General features: G+C 43.8%; 1 protein-coding gene across 1 annotated transcript; it reads left to right on the top strand.

Annotated features, from left to right (window-relative positions):
- The first annotated feature begins 3496 nt into the window (after positions 1–3496).
- LOC142750606 (zona pellucida sperm-binding protein 3-like) lies at positions 3497–9057 on the top strand. The gene is made up of 8 exons (XM_075859602.1): positions 3497–3952; positions 4532–4650; positions 5063–5166; positions 5234–5411; positions 5483–5600; positions 7978–8069; positions 8198–8331; positions 8816–9057. Exons 1-8 carry the CDS (start codon positions 3497–3499, stop codon positions 9055–9057), a joined length of 1443 nt encoding a protein of 480 aa, XP_075715717.1.
- Positions 9058–12113: the final 3056 nt, after the last annotated feature.

Below are 12113 nucleotides of genomic sequence, written 5' to 3'. Positions count from 1 at the left end.
TGCAGATGCCGTTACGGCTGAAATTACGGGGATGTTTTCAGGCTGAAACATCCCCATAATTTCAGCCGTTACGGACGCCCTCGTGTGAACATACCCTTACTGTATGGTGAAAGCCGTAAAAACGAAACCCCTCAAAATATTGAGGCATCGCTGTTTTTTTCCTATTCCACCCCACAAAGAATCCACCCCACGATATATAGTATAATAAATTGTGAAAAACTACAACTCGTCCTGCAAAAAACAAGCCCTATGGCTTTTGGAAGATGGGGAGGAAAAAATTAAACCGAAAATTCAAAAAATGGCTGCGTCCTGAAAGGGTTAAAATGCAGGTGGATTTTGAGGAATTAATTTTTTGTTTCGGAACCCTAGTCATCGGTACATTTAAATTTAACAAAAAAATTGCCAAAAGCCGTGTCCAAACTCCACAGAGTTGTTTCTTTCTGACTCCAATCGATTTGAATGAGAGGTTCTAGAGCAGATTCCGCTACACGATAGAGCAGGACGATTCAGGCGATGTTCACACGCTTAACAAAAAACGGCTGAAAATACGGAGCGGTTTTCAAGGGAAAATAGCCTCTGATTTTCAGACGTTTTTTAAGCAACTTGAGTTTTTTAGCGTTTTTCACGGCCGCTTTTGGAGCTGTTTTTCTATTGAGTCAATGATTGGCTGAAGAAGTGACATGCACTTCTTTTTACGAGGCGTTTTGTTACACGGCCGTTTTTAAAGGCGGCCGCGTAAAAAACGCCCTGTGGGAACGGAACACTGCTTTTCACATTGAAACCAATGGGCAGATCTTTGTAGGCGTTCAGCCCCCGCATTTTTAGACATTTTTTAGGATGTTTACGGCCCGAAAAACGGCTGAACATAGTCAGTGTGAGCATACTCTAAAACCGCATGCTTTTTTGTTGAGATTTTTATGCGTTTTTTACCGCGTGACCAAAAACATCTCATGTAAATGCATTCAGAATAGTATAGAGACGTGCGTCTACATATAACGCATCATATAACGCATCATATAACGCTATAATCTACTGCGAAGTGTGGACTGAATGTTTCCACTATTTTCAGCAAACATGTAGAGTGCGATAAAAACTCATAAAAAAGGAAAACAAGGACAAAACCGTGCGTGGTTTTACCACGAATTGCCACGGAGTGCAATACGATTTTTGGCCGTGCGGCTTTTACAGGGGAAACAGGAAAATAGTTGTGTTTCACCTGTAAAAACTGCATAGACGAAACCGCTGCAATTCACAGCAAAACCACAATTTTTTACGATGTTCTGTTCCCACGAGCCTTTATTTTACGCGTCGCTGTCAAAATACGGCGCGTAAAATGACGGCTCGTCAAAAGAAGTGCAGGACACTTCTTGGGGCGTTTTTGGAGGTGTTTTTCATTAAGTCCATTGAAAAACAGCTCCCAAAACGGCCGTAAATTACGCAGCGAAAAACGCGAGTTGTTAAAAAACGTCTGAAAATCAGGAGCTGGTTTCGCCTGAAAACAGCTTCGTATTTTCAGACGTTTTTGGTCACTGCGTGTGAGCATACCCATAGGCTTGATTTACACCAGCGTGTGCGTTTTGCGCACGCAAAAAACGCGGCGTTTTGCGTGCGCAAAAGGCACTTAACAGCTCCGTGTGTCAGCAGCGTATGATGCGCGGCTGCGTGATTTTCGCGCAGCCGCCATCATTATGACACTCCGTTTGGATGTTTGTAAACAGAAAAGCACGTGGTGCTTTTCTGTTTACATTCAGAGTTTGACTGCTGTTGCGCGAATCACGCAGTTCGCACGGTTTTTTCAGCGGACTCACGCTGAGCAAAACTCACGGACTGTCTGCACTGCCCCATAGCCTAATATAGGTGCGTACGACACGCGTGAAAAGCACGCACGTCACACACACGTATATCACACTCGTGTAAATGAGGCCTTAGGCTGGATTCACACGAGCATGTTCGGTCCGAAATGGACGGAACGTATTTCGGCCGCAAGTCCCGGACCAAACACACTGCAGGGAGCCGGGCTCCTAGCATCATAGTTATGTACGATGCTAGGAGACCCTGCCTCTCTGCAGAACAACTGTCCCGTACTGTAATCATGTTTTCAGTACGGGACAGTAGTTCCATGGAGAGGCAGGGACTCCTAGCGTCATACATAAATATGATACTAGGAGCCCGGCTCCCTGCAGTGTGTATGGTCCGGGGCCGAAATACGTTCCGTCCATTATGGACCGAACATGCTCGTGTGAATCCAGCCTAAGGCCTCATTTACACGAGCGTGTGCGTTTTGCGCGCGCAAAAAACGCTGCGTTTTGCGCGCGCAAAAGGCACTTGGCAGCTCCGTGTGTCATCCGTGTATGATGCGCGGCTGCGTGATTTTCGCGCAGCCGCAATCATAGAGATGAGGCTAGTCGACGCCCGTCACTGTCCAAGGTGCTGAAAGAGCTAACTGATCGGCAGTAACTCTTTCAGCACCCTCGACAGTGAGTTCCGATCACAATATACACCAACCTGTGAATAAAAAAAGACTTTCATACTTACCAAGAACTTCCTGCTTCCCCCAGTCCGGGCTCCCGGCCGTTGCCTTGGTGACGCGTCCCTCTCTTGTCATCCGGCCCCACCTCCCAGGATGACGCCGCAGTCCATGAGACCGCTGCAGCCTGTGATTGGCTGCAGCCTGTGCTTGGCCTGTGATTGGCTGCAGCTGTCATTTGGACTGAACTGTCATCCCGGGAGGTCGGACCGGAGTTATCGGTAAGTCAGAACGTCTTTTTTTTTTTACAGGTTCATGGATTTTCGGAGCGGAAGTCACTGTCCATGGTGCAAACCAGTTTAACTCTTTCAGCACCGTGGACAGTGACTGTCTCCTGACGTCGCGTACCCGAACATTTTTTACTGGTTTCAGTCAAAACGAGTTTGGCCGAACCCGGTGAAGTTCGGTGCGCTCATCTCGAATTTGACACTCCGTTTGGATGTTTGTAAACAGAAAAGCACGTGGTGCTTTTCTGTTTACATTCAGGAGTTTGACAGCTCTTGCGCGAATCACGCAGTTCGCACGGAAGTGCTTCCGTGCGGCATGCGTGGTTTTCACGCACCCATTGACTTCAATGGGTGCGTGAGTGCGCGAAAAACGCACGATTATAGAACATGTCGTGAGTTTTTTTCTGCGCACACGCGCTGAGCGCAATTCACGCATCGTCTAAACTGCCCCATTGACTAATATAGGTGCGTACGACATGCGTGCAAAGCACGCGCATCGCACGCGCGTATATTACGTTCGTGTAAATGAGGCCTAATACGCATCATGTGGATTTGGCCTCAAAGTATCGTGAAAAACTCAATTTCACCACCAATGAACATCTGAAAACCACAATCTTAGCTCTGCTATACACTAATCAGCTGTGATTGAGAAGGTGTCCAGCTGAGTGTGATCATTAGCTGCTCCATGTGACAGGTGGAGTATAAAGTTCTGCTCCCTCCACTCTCTCCTTCTGCAGTCAGAATGGAGCTATGGATCAGGTGGAGTTGGCTGTTGGTGGTTCTGCTCTATGGCTCAGGCTTTAGCAGTTCCTTGGTTAGGCACCAGCGCCAGTCAGACCCTAGGTGGAGGGATTATCAGCCTGGATGGGGATCTTCTAGAGGACTTGGACAGCCTGTGTCTGGAGTGGGCTCTCCTAGAGGAATCCCTTGGTCTCCAGTTCAGACTGGTTGGGGCTCCAGGTATATTGGAGAACTTCAGCCACGACAGCTTACACAATCTCCAAACTCCCCTATCAGTGTGCAGTGTGGTGAGGACAGGCTGGTGGTGATGGTGACCAGAGACTTCTATGGGAATGGAAAGTTGGTGAAGCCCTCAGACCTCACCCTAGGATCCAAGCCCTGCCGAGCTGGACCTCAGAGCTCCGATACTACTGTAATCTTTGAAAATGGCCTTCAAGAATGTGGGAGCAACTTGGAGGTAAGTGTCTGATCTCCGGAGGTGCCCTTATCCTTGGGTAAGAAATACAACGGTGGGTTCTTGCCCAAAAGAACTAGTTTTTTGACTAGACCGACTTTAAAAACCTAAATACTTAGGCAGTTGGCTTCCATTTCTGGCTCCCACAGTGTGGTGAATCCATATGGTGGTTATTAATCCATATTTGTTTATGCTGAAGTTCATCAGTAGCTACAAGACCTGCACTTGAGCTTTATTCACACATTTGACTGACCACCAAATAAACAGAAGTTGTTTGGGTGATCTCATACCAAGTAACTCCTCTCTCTCTATATATATATATATATATATAATTTTTTTTCATGTGGAATTTTGGGGGATTTATATTCAATGTGTATATAACATGTGTTTTTCACACCACTCTTTCCCCTCCCCCCCCCCCCACCCACTTTTGGTCATGGGGAAACAGAATGCTCTTTCTTGGTGATGGTGCCCAGAATATTTGTTCATATTAAATTCTATTTACTGAGGCTTTGCAGTGATTATTCATAACTCACTTGATTACTAGAAGTTTTTTATTTTTATTTTTTTTTTCTCCCCAAGATGACTCCAGACTGGCTTATCTACACGCTCAACCTGCGCTACACCCCCACTTCCTCCAGCAATGTGCCCATCACCAGGTTCAACTCCGCTTTGGTCCCCATCCAGTGTTACTACCCACGGTGAGTCTAAAACAATGATAGTCTCCATGTTCAGAAGATCTGGCTATAGACAAGTGGTGAAGTTACATTCAGTGTTACTCTGGTAAAGTAGAAGACTATGTCCATTGTCAATGCATTCTAGGGTATTCCATGGATTCTAAAGTGTTGCTTAATTTTATTTTTTTCTTAATGCCTTCTGTAAGTTCTGAAGCTTACAGTATTTATGATACTATTTAGGACATGATTTGGTAGCAGATTTAATCCTATGGCTGGATATACTGTGGTATTGGGTATACAGTGCAGTAAAAAAAGTAGCAATGAGTTTGACTTTAACTAGAAACTGTTTCTAAGACGTGTGATGGTGCCTTCTTCTTGAATAAATGTGGTAGACATAAGATTCTGAATCTAAATAAGCACCTTCCAACCTTTCTAGACATGGCAATGTGAGCAGCAAAGCGATCAAGCCGACTTGGGTTCCCTTTAGCACCACGGTGACCACAGAAGAGCGGCTGGTCTTCTCCTTGCAGCTAATGACTGGTAAGTCTTTCCAGTAGTGGGGCAGAGTCTCTTGTTCTAGGCTAATAACCTTAAACTGCATCCACAGAGGACTGGAGTGCTCCTAGGTCATCACTGGTCTTCCAGCTTGGTGACATGTTCTACATTGAAGCCTCTGTGGACGTTCAGAACCATGTCCCGATGACCCTGTTTGTTGACAGCTGTGTGGCCACCATTACTCCAGATGTGACCTCCAATCCCCGTTATGAGATCATTGCTTATAATGGGTGAGTTTCTGCCTTCCACGTTGAACTATTTAAACCAAGGGCATCTTTACTGAAGTGCATCTCTCCTTCAGGTGCATGATGGATGGTATGCAAGATGATTCCTCCTCTGCATTTTTGCAAAGACCCCAAGCCAACAAGCTCCGCTTCATGGTTGATGCCTTCAGGTTCACTGACCGTGATTTCTCTACGGTGAGTATTAGAAGTGTAATTTTTCTGATAACTAAGACATGTTGGGCAGTGGGGTATAACCATGGAGACCCCCAACTGAGTAGCTCACTTAATTGTGAACTTGAAAAGGTAGAGCAGTAGACTTCTTCACATGACTGGGCTGTAAATCTACAGGCTTTTTACACTATTTCGGAAAGACAGGGCGAATAGGAAAGGTAGTGTATGTCTATGTGAGAAGCGATATGACGGTGAGTGTGAATGAGACATTAGAGGGTAAAGACTGAGGAGGTTGAAACCTGGTGGGTGGAATTACAAAGGGAGGTAAACACTGAAAATATAACTTTTGGTGTAATCTATAGACACCCCCAATATAACTGAAGAGATGGAAGGTCAGCTATATAAACAGATGGAGCGGGCTGCACAGGCGGGTACTGTAGTGATAATGGGAGATTTTAATTTCCGGGATATTGGTGTCATGGTTCGGCTTCAACTGCAAAGGTGAGACATTTCCTCAACCTGTTGCAGGAAAATTTTATGGGCCAGTTTGTGGAAGACCCGACTAGAGGTGAAGCTCTGTTGGATCTGGTCATTTCTAATAATGCAGAGCTTGTTGGGAACGTCAATGTTCGTGAGAACCTCGGTAACAGTGATCACAATATAGTTACATTTTACCTATACTGCAAAAAACACAGGCCGGGAGGGCAAAAACACTTACATTTAAGAGCCAATTTCCCCAGGATGAGGGCGGCAATTCAGGATATAGACTGGGAAGAACTAATGTCAAATAATGGGACAAATGATAAATGGGAGATTTTCAAATCTACTTTGAGTTATTATAGTGCAAAATTTATTCCTATAGGTAACAAGTATAAACGACTCAAATTAAACCCCACATGGCTTACACCTTCTGTGAAAGGGGCAATACATGACAAAAAAAGGGCATTTAAAAAATACAAATCTGAGGGTACAGCTGTAGCCTTTGTAAAATATAAAGAGCTTAATAAAATCAGCAAAAATACAAAATGAAAGGCAGGTGGCCGAGGATAGTAAAATCCCAAAAAATACTTCAAGGATATAAATGCAAAAAAGCCAAGGTCTGAAAATGTATGACGAATAAATAATGGTAATGGGGAGTTGGTCACAGGGGATCAAGAGAAGGCAGAGTTACTAAATGGGTTCTTCAGCTCTGTATATCCAACAGAAGAGCAGCTGATGTAGCCGCTGCCAGTGCTGTTAATATATCAGTTGATATACTGAATTGGATGAATGTAGATATGGTGCAAGCTAAATAAAATAAACGTACACAAGGCCCCGGGACCAGATGGGTTACACCCTAGAGTTCTTAAGGAGCTTAGTTCAGTTATTTCTGTCCCCCTCTTCATAATATTTAGATATTCTCTCGTGACTGGTATAGTGCCAAGGGACTGGCGCAGGGCAAATGTGGTGCCTATTTTCAAAAAGGTAATTATAGACCAGTAAGCTTAACATCCATTGTGGGGAAAATGTTTGAGGGACTATATACAGAATTATGTGACAATAGTATTATAAGTGACAGCCAGCACGGTTTTACTAAGGACAGAAGCTGTCAAACCAACCTGATTTATTTTTGGGCCGCTGTGGATATAGTGTTTTTGGACTTTGCAAAGGCATTTGACACTGCCTCAGACGTCTAATGGGTAAATTAAGGACTATGGGTTTACATAGTATAGTTTGTAATTGGATTGAGAATTGGCTCAAGGACCGTATCCAGAGTTGTGGTCAATGATTCCTACTCTGAATGGTCACTGGTAATAAGTGGTGTACCCCAGGGTTCAGTGCTGGGACCACTATTATTCAACTTATTTATTAATGATATAGAGGAAGGGATTAATAGCACTATTTCAATTTTTTCAGATGACACCAAGCTATGTAATATAGTTCAGACTATGGAAGATGTTTGTTTAAATCCGCTTGCAATTCACAATGTTTGGGCGTCCACTTGGCAAATGAAGTTTAATGTAGATAAATGTAAACTTATGCATCCCTCCGTCTGAAAGGTTCAACCTGCAGAGGCGACTAGCCTTTACTGTGAGAACTGAATTTATGGAATAGTCACAGCAGGGACAGATGGCTGCAAAAAAGTCTTAAAAAAATTTCTAGAACAAAAAAAATATCAGCTCCTTTGTGTAGACATTTTTTTTACTTCCCCTTTCCCATCCCTTTGTTGAACTTGATGGACGTGTCGTTTTTTTTTTTTTCAACTGTACTATGTAATGCCATCGGACCAACATGAATCTCTTGTGTAGGTTACAGCTTGTGTGGTAATTGTTAACTAAACTATTGCATGGAAGTGGACTAAATGTTGTGAAAGCCATCGTTGCATGTATCAAGACCTGAACTGTGAATGTTGCTGTCCTAGATCTATATCACGTGTTCTTTGAGAGCTGCTGACATCAACCAGACCCCTGATCCAGTGAACAAGGCCTGCTCCTACAACAAGGCTACTAGTAGGTAAGAGGTCCTACAAATGGGTGGCTGTTTTGGTTAAAAAATATTCACAATCCTAGATGTGGTCTTGGACAACAATTTTATGAAATATTCAATAGTTGAACACTTGGTTGACTCTCAATCTCTTCTAGTTGGTCACCTGTGGAAGGATCAAGTGGGATCTGCCAGTGCTGCTCCACCAGGAACTGTGCTACTGCTTCAGGCCAGAGAATGACGTGGGGCTCCTCACTTGGAAGACCCAGGGGACTTGGGAAGAGAGATGTCGGTGAGTTCTACATGTTTTCTAGCTTGTGTGACTAAAATTTCCTCTTGCATAAACTGAAGATGTGCTCTCTACACACGTTTGCTGTAGACTGTGCCGCACAATGTATCTTGGTTCATAATGGGTTGCACCAACCATTATATTCAGTATCAATTTATGAGTATGGATCTCCATTCTACTGCTTGCCTCTTTCTTACTAAATAAAACTTCTGCTGTAGAAACCTGAGGGAGACTGCAGCTTGTTTCCAGCAAGTAGACTTCTAAATTGTAACTGTAGATGAGGGGTGGGGTCACTTAAAAGAAAGCTAGGTTCCTCAAAGTTGGGACTGTCTCCTGTGGTTTTTTTTTTTTTGGTTTTTTTTAAGATCCTAAGTACCAAGCATTTGGACAAAGTCCTACTCTAGAGTATTTGCTGTTTACTTTCTCAGACGGTCACATGTTCCTCACGACTGCAATTCAATTAATATTAAGAACTTTCTTCCACCAGGTCCTCATGTAGAGAAACGTGGCCTGGCCACACTGGGTCCTCTTCTAGTTACTAGTAACAAGCCGAACCACATCTCTGAAGCCGGAAACGTCCAAGCTTCCAGAATGATTGCAGGACATGACCGTCTACAGCTGTGGGTGCTGGTGGCCATCGGGTCTGTCAGTTCAGTAGTAGTTGTGATTGCTCTTACTATGGTTGGAAGATGTCTTCTGAACAGATTCTTCCCAATAGTCCAGAAATAAAACTAAAATAAAAAATGTTGGTGTCTATTTGGTTTTTTTGACCATAACCTCTAAACAGTTGAATGGGCTTCCATTAGTCTGGGAGTGTCATACATTGTTCATTACAATTGACCACATCAGGTCCCTTATATACACTAGTATTAAGGAGGCACATGTACTTCATATGGCAGAGCCTCCTCAGCAGTTTTATGGAGCTACTAGATGGTCTAGTATGAGTGTTACATCCCAGACACTGTGTGGATTTAAATTCGGCAGTCTTTCTGAAATAGTGAAAGCTACGGGTTGGCTGCCGCCCTGAACTTTAACATGCCCAACCTACATAATTGATTAAAAATCCATCTGAAGGACTATGACTCTCACACTAAAAGTAATACTCCAGGAAAACTAGCACTAAAGGCTTGGCTGTAGCTTGATGGTTGAGTACTCACCTCAGAGCCAAAGAGCAGGTAAGATGGTGCTGTACATCTTGCGGTACTTTGACACTCTACAGAAAAGTCTAAGGTCACAAACTTGGGTGAGACAGATGACTTAAAGTGACTGACAGAAGGGGGGGGGGGGGACAGAAGAAAATATTGGGCATGTTAGATTTCTACATTCCTGTTGGAGATAAAATACTACCAGATGTGTTGGGTAGTGGCCTTTTCACCGTGCAGGGAGTTGGGAGGAATAGCTGTTTGAATGCTCGCTGTTAAGCTTAGTTATTGTAAGTGTAGCTTTAGGTGTTTGAAATCTGAGATGAACACGGCTTTCTACCCTACACAAGGCATAAGTGTCAAGTAATTCCTGGAGTGTTCCTTTAAGAATCCATACATGGATGAGTCTGTGGATGGCTGTCTGGGCGTTACATGACTACGTCGGTATCTGGTAGCTACTGAGTGTTAACTGCATACAATGGGTGCCACTTAGAGGTATGTAAGGTGGGTATGACGATCTCTGTAAAGCTCTCGGCATTCCTGCCTTGTGTAAGAGCAGTTGGCAGAGTCTTTGGATATGTTTACGTGACACCTTCTGCTCATGTTGTGGCTTTGCACCTTTTATGATCATAGTGTAAATTGACAGACGTCCACATCCTCACTGGCTTGAATGGTTTTTCCGGTTCCATTCTGCTAGAGACCTGGTTAAACAGCTAAGCACAGACCTGATGCTATAGGACGGCTAGAGCTTTAGTCTGTAACATCAAGTCAATGCGAATGAGGCAAATAAGCTTAGGCTGGTACTAAACACTTAGTCGCATGTGAATTGTAGTCTGATGAGCTCAATGATTTCCTATGAGGAACTAGGTCTTGGGTTTTCTCTTGTTCCTCAAGAGGACTGAACATGGATTACCATAGGGTATAATATAATCTATTTTCCATTCACTTGGTCCGTAGGGCGTCCAGGTCTTGCAGATAGACTATGAAAATGTTTGGGCACCTACCCGTTCACTGCTATATGCAAACACTGTTGGCAGGACATCATGCAATCAGCTTACTCCGGAGAACCTGCGATCGGAATAGATGTCTGTAAATAAAGTTTATTCAGTTCTGCTACTTTCAAATATACTCCATATGTGTAATTTTTTTTTTTTATCTAATACTGGAGGCAAGTTCCATCGGAGGCTGTATGTACGGTAGAGTAAGAAGTTCTACAAGAGTAGAATATCTGTTTATACAGCACCTGACTCAGCCTGTACGGCAGAGCATGTGGACCCCATGTCTTCATACTAGGGAGTCCTGCGGGCTGTAGATGCATATGCACATGGCAGAGAATTCTTTAGACTCTATTTCAGCCACTTTTTGCCATGATATTTGTAATCCTGACAAAATGCGTCATTTTTGTTAACTGCTGCTTTTATGCCAAATTTTTAAAGTGACAAACCATGATAAAATGACGTCTGTAAATTGACCCTTTATGGTCCATTCAGATGTTGAGGTGCAGTTACTGACAGATAAACGCATGAGGTTTTACTGCGATTAGGCCTTTTAAAATAAGTGTTTTACCACATCATAAATGGCACTCCATGGCGATTATATCTCACATAATATATCCTAATGCATTGTATGAAATTATATGGTTGCAAAAAAAAAAAATTCACAATTTAGAAGAGTTTTTTTTTTAGGGATAAATAAATATTGCAATCACGTGCAATTTACATTGAATCCTATAGGGAGGAAAACCTTCTGCAATAAATTGTGTACACGGCCAACATCATGCGATTCCACAGACTGCGCTACATTCTAGCTTAAGCACAGTTGAGTGATCGGCCATGATATATTGGCGTGGAGCCCCAGCGTAAGGCTATGTTCACACATTGCGGCCGAAACCTGAGTGCAGCGAAATGCAATTTGATACCTGCCATCTTGTATGGCTGTAACCCCCAAATAACTATAGGCAGCACTCCATTTAATAACCTTGCATGCCAGCACAGTTGAGGTCGAACTTTGGCTGGATTGCGGCAGCAATGTATGAGCCTAATAGATCCCCATAACAACCTATCAAAGTTATAGAAAAACAGTATAAAAAGGAACAGAATGTCATGGGATGTGCTTAACTGAGGATGATGCGCCAGGTGGAGTATAAAGTTCTGCTCCATGTGAAGGTGTGACTGTGATCGGTGGAGTATAAAGTTCTGCTTCCTCCACTCTCCTTGTGTTACTACTTCTGCCGTCAGGATGGAGCTGTGGGTCAGGTGGAGTTGTCTGTTAATGGTTTTTCTCTATGGACCAGGCTTTAGCAGTTCCTTGGTTAGGCACCAGCGCCAGTCAGACCCTAGGTGGAGAGATTATCAGCCTGGATGGGGATCTTCTAGAGGACTTGGACAACCTTTCTCTGGAGTAGGCTCTCTTAGAGGAAATCCTTGGTCTCCAGTTCAGATTGGATGGGGCCCCAGGTATATTGGAGAACTTCAGCCACGACAGCTTACACAATCTCCAAACTCTCCTATCAGTGTGGTGAGGACGGGTTGGTGGTGATGGTGACCAGAGACTTCTATGGGAATGGAAAGCTGGTGAAGCCCTCAGATCAGACCCTAGGATCCCAGCCCTGGAGAGCTGGACCTCAAAGCTCAGAACCGTGAT

This window comes from Rhinoderma darwinii, chromosome 3, assembly GCF_050947455.1.
Source record: "Rhinoderma darwinii isolate aRhiDar2 chromosome 3, aRhiDar2.hap1, whole genome shotgun sequence".
NCBI classification, from domain to species: Eukaryota; Metazoa; Chordata; class Amphibia; order Anura; family Rhinodermatidae; genus Rhinoderma; species Rhinoderma darwinii.
Note: the sequence above shows the minus strand (reverse complement) of the source record. Positions and strands in the feature narration are given on the sequence as shown.